General features: G+C 43.1%; 1 protein-coding gene across 1 annotated transcript in view; it reads right to left on the bottom strand.

Annotated features, from left to right (window-relative positions):
• The window catches only part of LOC111972197 (cytosolic carboxypeptidase 6-like), a 464,364-nt gene that overhangs the window by 23,409 nt on the left and 420,296 nt on the right, over window positions 1-20,659 (bottom strand). The window contains exons 8-10 of the mRNA XM_023999099.1: window positions 11,307-11,317; window positions 9,517-9,565; window positions 7,364-7,475 (exon numbers count right to left, since the gene is read on the bottom strand). Coding sequence (XP_023854867.1) covers window positions 7,364-7,475; window positions 9,517-9,565; window positions 11,307-11,317 — 172 coding nt within the window. The remainder of the gene's footprint in view (window positions 1-7,363; window positions 7,476-9,516; window positions 9,566-11,306; window positions 11,318-20,659) is intronic.

Raw genomic sequence — 20,659 nt, forward strand, 5'->3', positions numbered from 1 at the left:
GGGRCAATCAAGGCGRAACAACATGGTTGTGGACGGAATTGCAGAATCTGCACATGAGACCTGGATGGATTCTGAGGACAAAGTGAGGGAAATGATCTCTGAGAAATTGAAGATGGACCACAGGACGATTGAGGTGGAGTGTGCCCACAGGACTGGTAAAACTACCACCGGCACAGGTGATAGGCCCAGGCCGATAGTGGTCAAGTTCCTGAGGTTCAAGGACAAGGTAGCTGTTCTGGAAAGAGCCAAGAACTTGAGAGGAACGTATATCTTCCTTAACCAGGACTATCCTGAAGCTGTGCGCCAGAAGAGGAAAGAACTGATCCCAGCCATGAAAGCTGCCAGAGTGCGTGGGGACATTGATTACATCCGCTATGACAGGCTCACTGTCCACCCTCCCTCCCAGAAGCCTGGAAGGGATGACAGAGCAAGCCTATGGTGTTTGTAGCTTTCAACCCGCGCATCACACACACACACACACACACACACACACACACACACACACACACACACACACACACACACACACCACAATTGATTAATGGACTGCTGAATGTATATATTTTTCTCTTGCTTTGTTGGCTCTTTTCAGTGTTCAGTCTATCTCTGATAAGCTACCCGGGAAGGGCTGAAAATAGGCCATATTAATATATGTAGCCTTAGAAATAAGGTTCATGAAATCAATACTTGCTAACATCAGATAACATTCATATATTAGCCATTTCTGAGACTCACTTAGATAATTTATTTAATGATACATCAGTAGCAATACAAGGATATAACATCTATAGAAGAGACAGAAATGCTTATGGGGGGGTGTTGCTGTATATATTCAGAACCATATCCCTGTAATGCTTAGAGAAGATCTTATGTCAAGTGTTATTGAAGTGTTGTGGTTGCAGGTTCACTTGGCACTCTAAAGCCTTTTCTTTTGGGGTGTTGCTATAGACCATCCACGTGCTACACAGTCAGTATCTAAATACTATGTGTGAAATTCTTGATAGTGTATGTGATGTAAAACAGAGAGGTCTACTTTCTTTGGACCTGAATATTGATGGGTTTTCTCAAGCTATCCGCTCAAGAGGAAGCTTCTTGCTGTAACCAGTGCCTGTAATCTGGTTCAGGTTATTAATCAACCTACAAGGTGTTTACAAACACTACAGGAACAAGATCATCCACATGTATCGATCATAGTTTACTATGATGCTAGAACTTTGTTCAAAGCTGTATCCGCCCCATTGGATGCAGTGATCAAGTATAGTGGCTATTCAGGAAGGCCAAAGTTCCAACAGCTGGGCTAAAATAGCATATAAGAGATCATACAAAGATTTGCTGTGGACTCTTATGTGGATGATGTTAAAATATTTGTTGGTCTGATGTGATTAATGAGGAGCATACAGATGCTGCACTTGATGAATTTATGAAATTGCTTCTTCCAATTATTGATAAACCATGCACTTGTTAAGAAACTGACTGCTAGAACTGTTAAGGCTCATGGATTGATGAGGAATTGAAAAACTGTATGGTTGAAAGAGATGAGGCAAAAGGAGTGGCTATAAGTTGGGCTTGCCGCACATCTGACTGGCCTCTCTCCACTGGATTTCTTGCCTTAAACCTATTACAGGGGCTTGAGTCACTGGCTTACTGGTGCTCTTTCATGCCGTCCCTGTGCGTCACTTGAGTGGGTGTAGTTACTGACGTGATCTTCCTGTTCTGGGTTGGCGCCCCCCTATGGTTTGTGTGTGGTGGAGATCTTTGTGGGCTATACTCGGCTTGTCTCAGGATGGTAAGTTGGTGGTTGAGGATATCCCTCTAGTGGTGTGGGGGCTGTGCTTTGGCAAAAGTGGGTGGGGTTATATCCTTCTGTTTGGCCTGTCGGGGGTATCATCGGATGGGGCCACAGTGTCTCCTGACGCCTCCTGTCTCAGCCTCCAGTATTTATGCTGGCAGTAGTTTAATGTGGTCGGGGGGCTAGGGTCAGTTGGTTATATCTGGAGTACTTCTCCTGTCTTATCCGGTGTCCTTGTGAATTAAGTATGCTCTCTCTAATTCTCTCCTTCTCTCTCTCTTTCTTTTCTCTCTCGGAGGCCTGAGCCTAGGACCATGCGGTAGGGACTACCGGGCATGATGACTCCTTGCTGTCCCCAGTCCACCTAGCCTTGCTGCTGTTCCAGTTTCAACTGTTCTGCCTGCGGCTATGGACCCTGACCTGTCCACGCGGACGTGCTACCTGTCCCAGACCTGCTTTTTTCAACTCTCTAGAGACCGCAGGAGCGGTAGAGGATACTCTTAAATGTCGGGCTATGAAAAGCCAACTGACATTTACTCCTGATTATTATTTGACCATGCTGGTCATTTATGAACATTTGAACATCTTGGCCATGTTCTGTTATAATCTCCACCCAGCACAGCCAGAAGAGGACTGGCCACCCCTCATAGCCTGGTTCCTCTCTAGGTTTCTTCCTAGGTTTTGGCCTTTATAGGGAGTTTTTCCTAGCCGCCGTGCTTCTACACCTGCATTGCTTGCCGTTTGGGGTTTTAGGCTGGGTTTCTGTACAGCACTTCGAGATATTAGCTGATGTACGAAGGGCTATATAAATAAACTTGATTTGATTTGACTTGATTTGCTTACTTACTGCAAATTGAGAAATTATGTGACTAAACTCAATAAAAAGAAGAATACATTTTATTATGAAGCCAAGATCAATTAAATCACTTTTTGAGGACTTTAAAGGAAATTATAGGCAGAAAGACAAATTCATCTCCATCTTTTATCGAATCAGATGGCTTATTCATCACAAAACCATTTGATATGGCCAATTATATGAATGATTATTTAATTGGCAAAGTGGGATAACTTAGGCAGGAAATGCCAACAACGAACAGTGAACAATTGTATTCATGCATAAAAAAACAAATGATGAAAGAAAAGCATTGCAAGTTTGAATTTTGTAAAGTTAGTGTGGGAGAGGTGGAAAAATTATTGTTATCGATAAATAATGATAAACCTCCTGGCATTGACAACTTAGATGGAAAGCTACTGAGGATGGTAGCTGACTCTATAGCCACCGCTATCTGTCATATTTTTAATCTGAGCCTAGAGGAAAGTCTTTGTCTTCAGGCCTGGAGGGAAGCCAAAGTAATTCCGCTACCCGAGAGTGGTAAAGAGGCCTTTACTGATTCTAACAGCAGACCTATAAGCTTGCTGCCAGTTCTTAGCAAACTGTTGGAAAAAAATGTGTTTGACCAAATACAATGCGATTTCTCTGTAAACAAGATAACAACAGACTTTAAGCATGCTTATAGAGAAGGGCACTCAACATGTACTGCACTGACACAAATGACTGATGATTGGTTGAAATAAATTGATAATAAGAAGATTGTGGGAGATGTACTGTTAGATTTCAGTGCAGCCTTTGCTATCATTGACCATAACCTGTTTTTGAAAAAACGGATGTGCTATGGCTTTTCAACCTCTGCCATATCGTGGATTTAGATCTATCTATCTATCTATCTATCTATCTATCTATCTATCTATCTAATAGAACAAAGGGTTTTCTTTAATGGAAGCTTCTCTAATGTCAAACATATAAAGTGTGGTGTACCTCAGGGCAGCTCTTTAGGCCCTCTACTCTTTTCTATTTTTACCAATGACCTGCCACTGGCATTAAACAAAGCATGTGTGTCCATGTATGCTGATGATTCAACCATATACGCATCAGCAACCACAGCTAATGAAGTCACTGAAACCCTTAACAAAGAGTTGCAGTCTGTTTTGGAATGGGTGGCCAGTAATAAACTGGTCCTGAGCATCTCTAAAACTAGGAGCATTGTATTTGTTACAAATCATTCCTTAAGTGCTAGACCTCAGTGGAATCTGGTAATGAATGGTGTGTTTGTTGAACAAGTTGAGGAGACTAAATTACTTGGCGTTGCCTTAGATTGTAAACTGTCATGGTCAAAACATATAGATTCAGTGGTTGCAAAGATGGGGAGAGGTCTAGCCGTAATAAAGAGAAGCTCTGCATTTTTGACACCACACTCCAAAAAGCAAGTTCTGCAGGCTCTAGTTTGTATAAACTTGATTATTGTCCAGWCATGTGGTCCAGTGCTGCAAGGAAAGACCTAGTTAAACTGCAGCTGACCCAGAACAGAGTGGCACGTTTTGCTCTTAATTGTAATCAGAGGGCTGATATAAATACTATGCACACAAACATATACAGTTGGCATTGCTGTTATGATTTTAGTTGTCCTTGATGTCCTTTGTTTAAAATGTATTATTTTGTTTTATTATTTCTTTTTTGCATTGTTGTTTGCTGTTTTCTTCTGTCTTTCCTTTTTTCTCTTTAGTTCATTCTCTTGGTTGTTGGTGCATTGGGGGTCTGGAATGGAATGGAATTAATTGAAATTTTTATTTAAAAATGTTCTTCTTGGGGGGGACTGTGGGAGGGGTCTCAAATGGTTGAGGGACAGCTATTGGGGAACTATGGGGGGGATCTTGGAGGGTTCAGGTTCATGTTTTTTGGCCTGGTGGTAGATTTGTCAACGTGCCCTTGAGCAGGGCATTGACCCGAGATGCTTCTGTGTGTCGCTCTGAATGGGAATCTGTTGGATGACTGGTATGATGTAGTTGGTGAGCGGCTTCACTGCAAGTACTGTATATTGTATGTTTCAGATATTCAATAAATTTCTTTAAAAAAAAWTAAAAAATACTATGCATGCCAGTCTCTCTTGGCTAAGAGTTGAGGAGCGACTGACTGCATCACTTCTTCTTTTTATAAGAAACATTAATGTGTTGAAAATCCCAAATTGTTTGCATAGTCAACTTACACACAGCTCTGACACACACACTTATTCCACCAGACATGCCACCAGGGGTCTTTTCACAGTCCCCAGAACAAATTCAAGAAAGCGTACAGTATTATATAGAGTCCTTATTGCATGGAACTTCCTTCCATCTCATATTGCTCAAATAAACAGAAAACCTGGTTTCAAAATACAGATAAATCAACACCTTGCGGCACAAYGCCTCTCCTCTATTTGACCTAGATAGTTTGTGTGTATRCATTGATATGTAGGCTACGTGTGCCTTTTTAAAAARTGTATGTTGTTCTGTCCTTGAGCTGTTCTTGTCTATTGATCTGTATTATGCCATTCTGTATTATGTTTCATGTTATGTGTGGACCCCAGGAAGAGTAGCTGCTTCTTTTGCAACAGCTAATGAGGATCCTAATAAAATACCAATACCAAAAAAACCACCTTTGGGATGAATTGGAACGCCGACTGAGCCAAGCCTAATCGCCCAACATCAGTGCCTGACCTCACTGATGCTCTTGTGGCTGAATGGAAGCAAGTCCCCACAGCAATGTTCCAACATCTAGTGGAAAGCCTTCCCAGGAGAGTGGAGGCTGTTATAGCAGCAAAGGGGAAACCAACTCCATTTAATTTTTTTGCCCATGATTTTGGAAGAGATGTTCGACAGCAGTTGTCCACATACCTTTGGCCATGTAGTGGAGCTAATTATTGGACTCCAATCAAAGAGCAGCTAATGCCAGGACCTCTAGTCAGAGGAAGAAAGGACTCTGGGATATTCAGCTGCTGCTGCTCAGTATCCATGTCTTTCAAGGGGGCCTGTGTCTGTGTGTCAATGTCACTGTGCATGCCTGAGATAGTAATCTGTGGTCAGCAGCGATTGATTCTGTTCCCTGCACGCATCTGTTCGATCCCCCTCCAGATGCTGTGCTGAGCCCACAGAAAGGCCAATTAGGCCTCACTGGTAGGGGCAGAAAGAGACGCTCTAATTGACATCATATTAATATGGAGCCAATAATAATAATAATACATGGGACTTATACAGTGCTTTCAAGAACCCAAAGTCGCTTTACAATTGTAGAAATGAAAACAAAAGCAAAAAAACAGGAGTCAAAACAAAATTTCAAACTAAACAAAAACATGAATAAAGAGAGGGGTGGGCTGAAAGAAGAGAAAGAGTGTGATGTATCAGTGTATGGGGAGGGGAGGGCTCGGTATCTGGATACGAACCCAGTTCAGTACGGTGAAGAGAGGAGTGTCTTAGTAGTGTATTTCTTTGCTTGTATGTGTGTGTGTGTGGGGGGGGGGGGGGGGTCTTGTAATCATTGCATTGGGAGACAGGAAGCCAGTGGAGTTCACGGATGACAGGTGTGATGTGGTGCCTGGACGTAGTGTGGGTGAGGAGTCATCTTCTATTTCTCCCTCTGCCTMCAAAGCGCCATCCCTGGAATATGAWCTGCTGGCGTTCCTATTCTGCTGTCTCTTCTCCTCCGTTGACAGTTCAACTCAATGTAATTGATGCAGTAGTCCAGGCTGTTGCAGGTACTCTAAATCAAATCACCTCTTATTCCCCACTGCTAGTTCTCAATCCAATCATGCGCGCAAAGACACACATACACACACACCATTCAGCCAGGCCGACCGCATTATTTTCCAGAGTTGATGAAAACAGCCTTTAAAACGGAACGATTAGCAACAAGATGTGTCTAACCTCATCATTGCCAGAGAGCACACTTGATCTACAATTGATAAACTCAGCGCAGTGGGGGGGAGCGGCCACTAGATGGCAGCCACAAACACATGTTCAGTGGAAGCACTATCATCTCAGTGCATTTGTATTCCTCAAGTCCACCCCATTAAGTAAAAGGCAATTATGGAGAGGGAGGTGGAAACGATGCCCATGGAGCCTGTGTCTCAACGCTAAACAAAGGATGGAGTGTATGGCCTCAGAAAACACACACAACTCAGCATAGGAGACACAGTACTGCAAGAGCATACATTTGGCACAGGCAAGATATATCTTACGCAAGAATAGAGACAGAAAGATGTGTGTGTGTGTGTGTGTGTGTCTTTGCGCGCATGATTGGATTGAGAACTAGCAGTGGGGAATAAGAGGTGATTTGATTTAGAGTACCTGCAACAGCCTGGACTACTGCAGCAATTACATTGAGTTGAACTGTCAACGGAGGAGAAAAGAGACAGCAGAATAGGAACGCCAGCAGTTCATATTCCAGGGATGGCGCTTTGGAGGCAGAGGGAGAAATAGAAGATGAGGGCCGGCAGCCCAGCCTGCTATTCCCACACTAGCATCTAGCGGCCCATAAATCATCTGGTAGGGGACCTCCACAGTGGGCGTTACCAAACACATCATCACAGCATCTCTCTTTAGCACTAGCAATGTGCTGCAGTCTAGTCAGAAATCTCTAGCGGAATCCATCAAAAGTACAACTTTTCAGTAGACCTCAAGCAACAGGATGGAAATTATTACAACTGAACTGCTCTTTTTGTCTATGAAGAAAGGGGAATTTTATATATTGATGGTTGACCTTACCTGTAGTTGCCTAAGTAGACCCCGTCAGGGTTGAGCATGGGTACAATCTTAAAGATCACATGGTCACGCAGGATTACGGCTACAGGGTGCTGGCTGACCAGGAAGTCAATCACTCCTAAAGCAACACAAAGGACACTGTCAGGGTTATTAAGCCCTCCAGATTCACTCTACTGTATGGCTGGAGAGAATCACGCTCAAAGCTATTCTATTTCATTCACACAAATATGCACACACATCCTCACACACACTCCCAGTAAAATTGACTTGAAAAGAAAACCCAAGGCCCCAGTTAATTGAGTTTTGAGAAACAAAAAGAGAAGGACAAAAGGGGAGCATTATAAAAATCAGAGGGGAAACCTGAGACATCCCTCCAAAATCGATACAAATTGAATAGAGCTGACAGTGGGATAAAAACAGACAGCGCAGAGGACCTGATTAGCCCACAGGGCCTCAAACACTGAGTGAGGGAGATAACGCTATCTGCTACAGATGAGACACAGAGACAGCCAACGAGAGAGAGAGGGAGATTGAAAAAGAGAGCGAGACAGAGAGAGATAGCATTGAGACATGTAAACAGTGCCGGCCACAGAAAAGCCCTCCACAGCCCTGGACTGAAGCAGGATAATTGACAGGTAAATAAGAAGCAGAGAGGGCCGACAACCAGCACTGTGTACCCCTCCCTGCCTCCCTCCCTCCCTCCCTCCTACTCCAGCCGCCCGCCCCACTCTGTCCTGCTCGTTACCACTAATGGAGGCATAACAAGCTCTCTAATTGAGTCAATGTGGCAGGCAGGAGGAGAGAAGGAGCGTGGGATACAGGTACAGGCCACAGAGTGTGCCGTCTAATTGCTCGGACTTCCTGAAATGATTTCATGCACATCTGCGTGTCGGAGCAGGGGTTGGTCCTAAGTGGAGCTCAAAGTCACATTGAGCTAAGTGCACTGTCTGCTCTCAGAGTTATGTGGTGACCAAACACTACGACACCAACTGGGAGTTTTTCCACTTTCTTACACTCGATTTTCAACAATGGGAAAGTAAAGAAGACCCAAGACAAGACATCTTATTAACTGTAACTCACTCTTTCTGCACTTCAGATGTCCTTTATGTTGAGGAGAGAAACCCTCCAGGAGTTCAGTTATTTGTCAATGAAACAAGTATTTCTCACCTGAAGAGCCTATCTTAATGAAAGCCTGAAAAATGGCAGACACGTTAAGGGAGGTATGAGTGGAAGCCAAGGCTCTTTTTGAATCATCTGCTTCTTTTTCCACTTATTTCCCTGTAATTCTATGAGAACTTGATAAACTGCTTGCGAGATGCTCCACCTGGGCTGTGTGTGTGTGTGTGTGTGTGTGTGTCTTTGTGATGTGTGTGTGTGCGCATGCGCATGCGCATGCAAATGCTTATTAGGGAGGTGTATAGAGCAGAGAGAGACCTACCTTTACAGATGCATGGAGACAGAGACCTACCTTGCCAGACGGGTGGAGACAGAGACCTACCTTKACAGATGCATGGAGACAGAGACCTACCTACAGCACGGTGGACATGAAACCTCCTAACAATGATAATAAGAGCACCCTTACCAATGGGTGTAATACAGAACCTAACGTTACAATGGTGAGACACAGACCTACCTTACAATGGTGAGATAGATGGCCGACCTTGACAAATGGTGGAGACAGAGACCTACCTTACAGATTGCTGGAGATAAGATACCGACCTTGACAGATGGGTGGAGACAGAACATACCTGACCAGAGGTGGAGACAGACCTACCTTGAACAGATGGAGTAGGAGAGAGACGCGACCTTGAGCATGAATGGGTGAGAGACAGAGACCTACACTCTACAGAATGACCGGGTGAGAGCAGAGATACCATTCAATGACAGAAGGGTGAAGAACAGAGCATACCTTGAACAGATGTGGTGAGACCGCCTGATCGATGGGTGAGAACCAGAACCACGCTGACAGAGAGGAGACAGAGAAGTACAGATCATTTAAACGATGCCACTTTCGGGTGGACGATAGAGACATACGCATTGCCAAATGGTGGAGAAGGACATACCTCCAGATGGGTGGAGACAGAGACAATATAATGACAGGACGGGTGAAGACAGAAGACATCACCGTTGCCAAATGGTGGGAGACAGAGACATACGCTTCGACACGATGAAGGATGCAGGCGACTCCCCAGGGTCAATACGGCGCTGTCGAGAACAAACAAGCTTCTTCTGTTCTCTGATTCTGTTGAGCTGGAGATGACACACACACACACAACACACACAACACACACACACACACCACACACACACACACACACACACACATCACACACACACACCACACAACACACACACACACACACACACACCACACCACACCAACACACCACACCCGTTAGATGAGAAATGGTCAGACACTGGGGCCCTGCTGTCAGGATTAATGGTTCACTAAACACACTTCACAGGTATGGCGTGTTTAAATACATTCAGGTTCAATTCATGACAAACATTCATGACTACTGCACGCTGGTGTAATAAGGAACATACAGTATCTTGCAGCTTGGGATTGAAATCATCATTCTATTTAACATTGTTAAAAAGAACATTGTAACCCATGGAAATGATGTGACATTGTTGCTATAGTGAGGACTCCTCTAACCCATTTGTCCAAGGAAAGGGCCTCTTTTAATGCTGCAAATTAAATTCCATGTACGGTTTTCCCACCTAAAGATCGCTATAATGACCTCCAGATCCATTTAGTATTCTTTGAGTATGTTTTCACAATCTACATGATGTCCATGATAGACTGCCCAGCTTAATGCACCATAAATCAAATCTGCCTGCTATTTTCTCTCTGTGAAAGTACCAGGCTACAGGGGAAATGAGGAAGAATTGCATTCAGGCTAATAAAATCGGCTGGATGAATACCGGTGCTGCTGGACAAAAAGCTGTTAACATGCTGATCTGCCTCCACCTGCTGCGAGTCACGCTCATACCTATTCCTGCCTCCTCTGTTCTGGGTGGCGGACGGCGGTACGGGGCTCTGACGCCGCAGCAGCCTTTGTTCATGTAGCACAATGTTCCCTCGTTATCAACTACATGATGGGATTTCCAAACACCAGGCTCTGCCTCTCATTTCCAAAGAGAGCAGGCAGGTTTCATTACCATCAACATGGTTACCTGCTGAATGGAGCGCTGGTATTCACCAGACAAAGCAGCACACAGAAACACAACCACACAGAAACAGTCCGCCTATATCCCTGAATCTGTTCTGCATCCACAATGGCCCCCTCTACCTCACTACATATAGTTACACACCATACATTACCACATACAGGCCAAACCTTCCTTCGCTTTGTCTCTTATTCAATATGGATGACTACATTCCATATAGCAGGGATCATATTCAACTATATGAAAAATGGATATATCTCTGGGCATGTGGCCCAGTGGTCACAAAGAGGAAGGTGTGCGTTTGCATCTTCAGAGAGTCCAGTGGATGAATAAGTGATAGAGAGACGCCAAGCACAATGGAGGAGAGGATGGATTGACACCTTGGCTGGTGAGGAGGGGGTATCACTGGTGCCCAGGACAACCCACAAATACTTCCCCCTCACTCTCAGCCCGCGCATGAATGAATCATTAAATAAGCGCATGGATTATTCAGCACGCTCTTTGAATAATATATACATTTATCACGGTCTGTAAAAACAAGCATGAATAGAGCTAATAAACTCAGCAAAAAAAAGAAACGTCCCTTTTTCAGGACCCTGTCTTTCAAAGATAATTCGTAAAAATCCAAATAACTAATAAGGTAATAATAATAAGGTTTTAAACACTGTTTCCCATGTTTGTACAATGAACCATAAACAACTAATGGAACATGCACCTGTGAAACGGTCGTTAAGACACTAACATCTTACAGACGGTAGGCAATTAAGGTCACAGTTATGAAAACTTAGGACACTAAAGAGGCCTTTCTACTGACTCTGAAAAATACCAAAACAAAGATGCCCAGGGTCCCTGCTCATCTGTGTGAATGTGCCTTAGGCATGCTGCAAGGAGGCATGAGGACTGCAGATGTGGCCAGGGCAATAAATTGCAATATCCGTACTGTGAGACGCCTGACAGCGCTACAGGGAGACAGGATGGACAGCTGATCATTCTCGCAGTGGCAGACCACGTGTAACAACACCTGCACAGGATCGGAACATCCGAACATCACACCTGCGGGACAGGTACAGGATGGCAACAACAACTGCCCGARTTACACCAGGAACGCACAATCCCTCCATCAGTGCTCAGACTGTCCGCAATAGGCTGAGAGAGGCTGGACTGAGGGCTGTAGCCTGTTTGTAAATGCAGGTTCCCACCAGACATCACCTGCGAACAACGTCGCCTATGCGCACAAACTCACCGTCGCTGGACCAGACAGGACTGGCAAAAAGTGCTCTTCACTGACGAGTTGCAGTTTTGTCTCACCAGGGGTGATGTCGGATTTGCGTTTATCGTTGAAGGAATTAGCGTTACACCGAGGTCTGTACTCTGGAGCGGGGATCGATTGGAGGTGGAGGGTCCGTCATGGTCTGGGGTGGTGTGTCACAGCATCATCGGACTGAGCTTGTTGTCATTGCAGGCGAATCTCAATGCTGTGCGTTACAGGGAAGACATCCTCCTCCCTTCATGTGGTACCCTTCCTGCAGGCTCATCCTGACATGACCCTCCAGCATGACAATGCCACCAGCCATACTGCTCGTTCTGTGTGTGATTTCCTGCAAGACAGGAATGTCAATGATCTGCCATGGCCAGCGAAGAGCCCGGACCTCAATCCCATTGAGCACGTCTGGGACCTGTTGGATCGGAGGGTGAGGGCTAGGGCCATTCCCCCCAGAAATGTCCGGGAACTTGCAGGTGCCTTGGTGGAAGAGTGGGGTAACATCCCACAACAAGAACTGGCAAATCTGGTGCAGTCCATGAGGAGGAGATGAACTGCAGTACTTAATGCAGCTGGTGGCCACACCAGATACTGACTGTTACCTTTGATTTTGACCCCCCTTTGTTCAGGGACACATTTTTCAATTTCTGTTAGTCACAATGTCTGTGGAACTTGTTCAGTTTATGTCTCAGTTGTTTAATCTTGTTTTGTTCATCAACATATTTACACATGTTAAGTTTGCTGAAAATAAACTCGGTTGACAGTGAGAGGACGTTTTTTGTTGTTGCTGAGTTCACTTTACGGCTCTTAATTTGGTGGGGGGTGGGGGGGTAAAAGGGGACTGTGGCTAATGTTGTGAGGGTTGTGAGATGGTGGGTGCGAATTGGAATTTTTTGCATATCGCAACTCCCCCTGAGACACCYTCGGAGAGTGTGGTCATAGCTAGGGTCTGCCATTATCAACGGTCTACCCTGGATTAATTAGGGTTAAGTGCCTTGCTCAAGGGCACATCGACAGATTTTCCACCTTGTCGGTTCGACCTTTGTGTCACTCCCACATGAAGAAAATACTACAGTTTACTATAGAATACTTCAGTACTTACTATAGAATTCTACAGTAAACTGTAGYATACTGTATAATACTATACTTCACTCTGTAGTAAAGTTTGATAATGTACTATAGAATGCTTACTACAGTATTTAAATTATAGTTAACTGTAAATACTACAGTATACTTTAGTCTGACTTTAGTCCACAAAAACACTACAGTGAATACTATAGTATTTAAACCATAGTATAGTATAGTACTGTATTTTTTATGTGGGCTGGCCCAACGCTGGAGGGTTGTGAGATAGGCAGAAACTTCAGCTTGAGAGCAGGTATCACTGCCTGTGATAACAGACAGTTACTCTGCAGTTGATACCACAACTAATCACTGTGGTTTGGAAAGATGGTTCTCTTGAGATGATTCTAACCAATGCTAAGAGAAAACCAGGCCTGCCCACATGAAAAAAGACTACAGTTTACTATAGAATACTACAGTACTTAATATAGAATGATGTATTAAACTGTAGTATAATGTATAATACTATACTACACACTGTAGAATACTTTGATCACGTGTAGTACATACTATAACATGTTGTATTATACTGTAGAACACCATAGTAAATACTACAGTGTACTACAGACCATAAAAAAATAACATTAAATACTACAGTAATGTCCGTAAAAACACTCCAAAAACATTACAGTCCACAAACAAACTACAGTAATTACTATAGTATATAAAACAGTATATAATTTGCATATACCCTGCCCATTCCTCACCCCTGTATCCCAATTTGTGCCACCCATAAGTTAAAAACCTACATGCCAAGTATAGCCCATATATTGTGTTCCCTACAGATAATAGAAATGAGCAGAAGCTCTAAATTGTCCATTCAGACCTTAGTCCAACCTACCTACCTACCTTTCTACCGACCTACAGGTTATGGAAGATTTGCTCTGAGTATTTGGACCAGTAGGTTTCCTCAAGGACAAAGACCCCACTGCTATAGTATGTCAAAGATAATAAAACAAAAACACCATAGTAAATACTACAGTCATGTCTGCAAAAATACTACAGTAAATTTAACAGTATACTACAGTTTACAAACACATTACAGTAATTACTATAGTATATAATACCGTTTTTTCTTACTATAGTATTTATACTACAGTAAACCGTAAATACTACACTACAGTTATGTCTGCAAAACTACAATAAACATAACAGTGAATACTACAGTAAAGTCAACAAAAACGCTACAGTGAATACTATAGTATTTAACCAATGAATAGTATAGTATTTTTTTATGTGGATGTTTGGAGAACCCGACATGAGCCTATAACTGTGTTGTTTGCTGCAGTTGGTCCTCAGTGATTCTAAAGATACTCCATCTCAGAGTTTCTAAAGAATACTATTTGTCAGAGCCGAATACTATTGTGCCCAATGGAAGCAAACTGTACCAATGCACTTCAGCCAAGCTTGAATACTGCCAAATGATTTTCACAGAACGCAGCCATCGGAGGTCGACATTTCTCCACGCGTTTAGTGTTGCTAATGGCTGGAAGTGATTGTGTGTCTTATTGCTATGTACACAAACTTAATATCCTATTGATCCCCCCTGAGCTTCTGCTGAGCTGAGAAAATGCTAATTGGCAATTGGCTGCACACCCTTTCTCGTCTTTAATTCCAATTATGTTTCTGAGGGCCTTGAAAAACATGGATTTCTGGTATGTGTGTGTGTGTGNAGGTATGTTTTCACAATCTACATGATGTCCATGATAGACTGCCCAGCTTAATGCACCATAAATCAAATCTGCCTGCTATTTTCTCTCTGTGAAAGGACCATTAGGAAATTAGGAAGAATTGCATTCAGGCTAATAAAATCGTCTGGATGAATAGCGGTGCTGCTGGACAAAAAGCTCTTTTAAAATGCTGATCTGCCTCCACCTGCTGCGAGTCACGCTCATTTCTATTCCTGCCTGCTCTGTTCTGTTCTGCGTGGGGGACGGGGAAACAGGGGGCTCTGGCACAGCAGCAGCCTTTGTTCATGTAGCACAATGTTCCCCTCGTTATCAACTACATGATGGGCTGTCCAAACACCAGGCCCTGCCTCTCATATCCAAAGAGAGCAGGCAAGTTTCATTACCATCAACATGGTTACCTGCTGAATGGAGCGCTGGTATTCACCAGAAACACAGAAAAAGTCACCCTATATCCCTGGATCTGTTCTGCCTTCACAATGGACCCCTCTACCTCACTACGTAGTTACACACCATACTTTACCACATACAGGTCAAGCCTGTCTTCACTTGCTTTGTCTCTTATTCAATATAGAGGATTACATTCCATATAGCAGATTATATTTAACTAGATTATGATAATTGTATATATCCCAGTAGTCACAAAGAGGAATGCATGAGTTTTGAATCTTCAGGGCGTCCATTTGATCAATAAGTGATAGAGAGACGCCAAGCACAATGGAGAAGAGGATGGATTGACACCTTGGCCGGTATGGAGGAGGGGGTATCACTGGTAAACAAGTCAACCCACAAAAACGTCCCCCTCACTCTCAGCCCCGCACATGAATCATTAAACAAGCGCATGGATTATTCATCACACTCTTTGAATTATATATACATATATCACGGTCTGTAAAAACAAGCATGACCTAATACATTATAGCTCTTGCTTTGGTCTCCATAGGACAGCCCCAGACCTGGGGAGATTTGAGGGTTCCGGGGGTGATAAGAGGGGACTGTGGCTAATGTTGTGAGGGTTGTGAGATGCTGGAGGGCTGTGAGATGCTAGAGGGCTGTGCAACTTTAGCCTGAGAGCAGGTATCAGAGAGCCACTCAGTGATAACAGACGTTACTCTGCAGCTTGACCACAAATGATCACTATGTTTGGAAAGATGGTCTTAAGAAGTTTATAGCCACTGCTGAGAGGAAGCCCGACCTGTTAGCAGAACTCCACATGAGCCTTATTGTGTTGATCGCTACTGTTTGTCAGGGCCAAATAGTATTTTGCCCAATAGAAGAAAACTGTACCAATGCACTTCAGTAAAGCTTGAAAACTGGCAAATGATTGTCACAGAACACAGGTCAGGCAGCCATCGGAGGTCGACATTTCTCCACATGTTTAGTGTTGCTAATGGCTGGAAGTAATTGTGTGCCTTATTTCTATGTACACAAACTTAATATCCTATTGATCCCCCTGAGCTTCTCCTGAGCAGAGAAAATTCTAATTGGAAATGGGCTGCACACCTTTTCGTCTCTTTAATTCCAATTACGATTCTAAGGGCTTTGGAAAACATGGGTTGCTGGTGTGAGGAGGTGTGCGTAAACATAAAGTATTATTCTGTTTTTAAAGGAGAAGAAAAAAAGATAGTTCCCTCTTTTTCTCTCTTTGCCCTTCACAGAGACAAATGGCAATGCCATTCAGGAGTCTCGGCGGAACAGCCGGGGCGTTTCTTGTAAATGTGAGTGCTTGCGTTTCACCAGGCCCGGCGCTCACTTGGGTGTGAAATTCCATCAGTTATGAATTCCACCTTGGCCTCGACCCGACACGACATGGCTCCTGATGCAAAACAATGGAACAGTGCCCATATAGTGCCGTGGGCGAGCACAGGAGTGCTCCATTCAGAGAGGACTTACAGAGTAAACCTAGCATGCACACAAAGCCCCTCCACATTAAAACCAACCGTCTTGAAACAGACTCCAACAGCCACCACGCAACACAAATCCGTGTGGGGTTAGAAAATAATGCTCTGGTAGACATATATATTTTATTCTAATTTGCCCTTGCACTTCATCAGTGCAATTTCTACCAGGCTTGCAGCTTAGCGAAGATATACAGTTTATCTTAGTGCAGTGTATGGAGAGTGCATAGGGTCCCTGCTGCCTCCTCAGCCCAAGCACTCCCCTGCAGCTCCGTATGTCTGCCTCTGCCCAGCCGAGCGTTCAGCCAAACAGCACCACAGGTTCCAGCCCCCATGCGCACAACACAGCACACAGCTGCAGTGGCACAGCCTTGCCTGCAGGTGCCGCTAAAGATCAGCAGGGGGCTCTGTAATCACAACAAATCCAAATACACAGAAAGACACTAGTCTAGGGGGGAGTGAAAAAAAAACGTTTAACACAAGACAAATATGCTGTAGAGCAGGGAACATCAAAAAAATTCAGCCCCGGGACAATTCTTTCTTAAAAATTGAACATCATTACAAATAAATTGTAAATTGACCACAAGCCGAAACAGACATAATAATTGACTAAAACATAATAATTTCAAACCTTGCTTACATTTGTATACAATCACGTGTTTCTTTATTACGCGTGGGAATACTTGGGAACAGATTTCTTAAATTAAAATMACTTGGAGCTGATATCCTGGTGTATGTACTTTTTTTTGGGGGACCCTTATGTAGAGGCAAACTCAGTTTTTTGCTAACTTTATTTTGGGTAAGCATTGGAAAGACAGTCTGATACAGTTGAAGTGGGAAGTTTACCTACACTTAGTTTGGAATCATTAAAACTCGTTTTCAACCACTCCACAAATTTCTTGTTAACAAACTATAGTTTTGGCAAGTCGTTAGGACATCTACTTTGTGCATGACACAAGTAATTTTTCCAACAATTGTTTACAGACAGATTATTTCACTTATAATTCACTGTATTACAATTCCAATGGGTCAGAAGTTTACATACATTAAGTTGACTGTGCCTTTAAAAAGCTTGGAAAATTCCAGAAAATTATGTCAGGGCTTTAGAAGCTTCTGATAGGCTAATTGACATAATTTGAGTCAACTGGAGGTGTACCTCTTTAAAATGTATTTAACAAACCAATAAGAACAAATTCTTATTTTCAATGACAGCCTAGGAACAGTGGTTAACTGCCTTGTTCAGGGGTAGAACAAAAGATTTGTACCTTGTCAGCTCGGGGATTCGATCTTGCAACCTTTCGGTTACTAGTCCAACGCTCTAACCAGTAGGCTACCCTACCTGTGGATCTATTTCAAGACCTACCATCAAACTCAGTGCCTCTTTGCTTGACATCATGGGAAAATCAAAACAAATCAGCCAAGAACTCAGAAAAAAAATTGTAGACCTCCACAAGTCTGCTTCATCCTTGGGAGCAATTTCCAAATGCCTGAAGGTMCCACGTTCATCTGTACAAACAATAGTGCGCAAGTATAAACACCATGGGACCACGCAGCCGTCATACTGCTCAGGAAGGAGATGCGTTCTGTCTCCTAGAGAAGAATGTACTTTGGTGCGAAAAGTGCAAATCAATCCCAGAACAACAGCAAAGGACCTTGTGAATATGCTGGAGGAAACAGGTACAAAAGTATCTATATCCACAGTAAAACGAGTCCATATTGACATAACCTGAAAGGCCGCTCAGCAAGGAAGAAACCACTGCTCCAAAACCGCCATAAAAAAGCCAGACTACTGTTTGTAACTGCCCATGGGGACAAAGATCGTACTTTTTGGAGAAATGTCCTCTGGTCTGATGAAACAAAAATATAACTGTTCGGCCATAATGACCATCATTATGTTTGGAGGAGAAAGGGGAGGCTTGCAAGCCGAAGAACACCATCCCAAACGTGAAGCACGGGGGTGGCAGCATCATGTTGTGGGTGTGCTTTGCTGCAGGAGGGACTGATGCACTTCACAAAATAGATGGCATCATGAGGTAGGATATATTGAAGAATATATTGAAGCAACATCTCAAGACATTAGTCGGGAAGTTAAAGCTTGGTTGCAAATGGGTCTTCCATTCAAAGCATACTTCCAAAGTTGTGGCAAAATGGCTTAAGGACAACAAAGTCAAGGTATTGGAGTGGCCATCACAAAGCCCTGACCTCAATCCTATAGAAAATTTGTGGGCAGAACTGAAAAAGTGTGCGCGAGCAAGGAGGCATACAAACCTGACTCAGTTACACCAGCTCTGTCAGGAGGAATGGGCCAAAATTCAGCCAACTTATTGTGGGAAGCTTGTGGAAGGCTACCCGAAACGTTTGACCCAAGTTAAGCAATTTAAAGGCAATGCTACCAAATACCAATTGAGTGTATGTAAACTTCTGACCCACTGGGAATGTGATGAAAGAAATAAAAGCGGAAATAAATCATTCTCTCTACTACTATTCTGACATTAAACATTCTTAAAATAAAGTGGTGATCCTAACTGCCCTATGACACGGAATTCTTACTAGGATTAAATGTCAGGAATTGTGAAAAACTGAGTTTAAATGTATTTGGCTAAGGTGTATGTAAACTTCCGACTTCAACTGTACATGTGTATTTCATGTGTATTATCCAGGCTTATACACTGACATCTGCAACTACTGAAACACATTCTTAGAGACAGGATAAGGAATCAAAATAAAGCCACTACAGAGGACAAAGTCAATGTCAAACTACACTTGTCATAGTTAAACAGATACAGTCAGCCTTGAAAAACATACTTGTTTTAGTTAAAACCTGGTATTTTATCTTGGATAGCTAGTCTTTACCAATGCCCCCCCCCCACCTCCCTCCTTAGTGCTGTATAAGCAGAATGGAGGGGTGATAAGAGGTGAGCTTTGAGAATGTACCTTGCTGAGCAGGTCTACCTGTAATGAACCTCTTAACACTCCCATCATCACAGACCTCAATGGGCCTGTCACAGCACTGCAGATAAGGAGGGGACCTACATTAGGAAAGTCACGAGTCAGGGAGGATAATAAGTGAGTGTAAAAGAGAGAGAGTGCGTGTGTGTGTAGAAGAGAAAGGGAAGGAGGAAGGGAGGGAAATGTATGCCCACACCTTAGCATCAAACTGCTCTCTCAGCATATTCTTCACCTGAGAAAGTCACATACGCCACATGTCATTTTACGATCAGGTCTGATAAATATGTAAATTGTATCAAAGAAGAAAAGTGTCTTTGACAAACAACCTAAATGTTATGGAATTCGAAGGTCACTCCAATTGTGCAGTTCAGCTTTTTTTGCTACAGCCTCAAGCATTCTAATTCAAGTAGATAAGACTTGAAAGGCAGAGGAGGCCAGTGGGAAGAGCCATAGGAGGACAGGCTGCTCATTGTAATGGCTGGAACGCAATTTATTGAACGGAGTCAAACATGTGGATTCCATATGTTTGATCCATTTATTCCATTCCAGCCATTACAATGAGCTTGTCTTCCTATAGCTCCTCCCACAAGCCTCCTCCGTTGGAAAAGCTTCTGACATTATACAATTAACCGAGGTTGTTGTTTTCCTCAGGTGGATTCATGGGATGTCACATTCTGCATAGATGACAGCTTTTTTATTGGATACTACTGTCATCCATTCAGTATTCATGTACTTTATATATGTCTGTTACAGAGGTATTTTTTTTACAGGTGTTATTCTAGACACTTTGTGGAAAATATATTTTGAGTTGGAGTTTAACTATCTCATCAAGACAATGCCATGATGCATTTTCCTAACTTGGTCGTGTATTATTAAAGGCCCAGTGCAGTCAAAATTCTGTTATTTCTGTGATTTGTAGGTTAGTGTACAACAGCTGATGAAACTAACCCTGTAAAAGTGTGATTATTTTTTCAGTGTTATTTTCAGATAATTGCTGGTTGAAAATACAATCTACACAGGACCTTCTAATCAGTTTGCATGGGCGGGAGTTTCGGCTTGCCTGGTGACATCACCAGGCAGTAAATTGATTAATAGACCAATTACAGAGTTCCAAACGTCTTTTCCAATAACAATTAAAAAGCTTTTTTTTTCAATTTTAGTGGAAAACTATTAAAGTAAGTTACTTTGTTACCCAGAAATGATTTGA

Source organism: Salvelinus sp. IW2-2015, linkage group LG13 (assembly GCF_002910315.2).
Source record: "Salvelinus sp. IW2-2015 linkage group LG13, ASM291031v2, whole genome shotgun sequence".
Lineage (NCBI taxonomy): Eukaryota > Metazoa > Chordata > Actinopteri > Salmoniformes > Salmonidae > Salvelinus > Salvelinus sp. IW2-2015.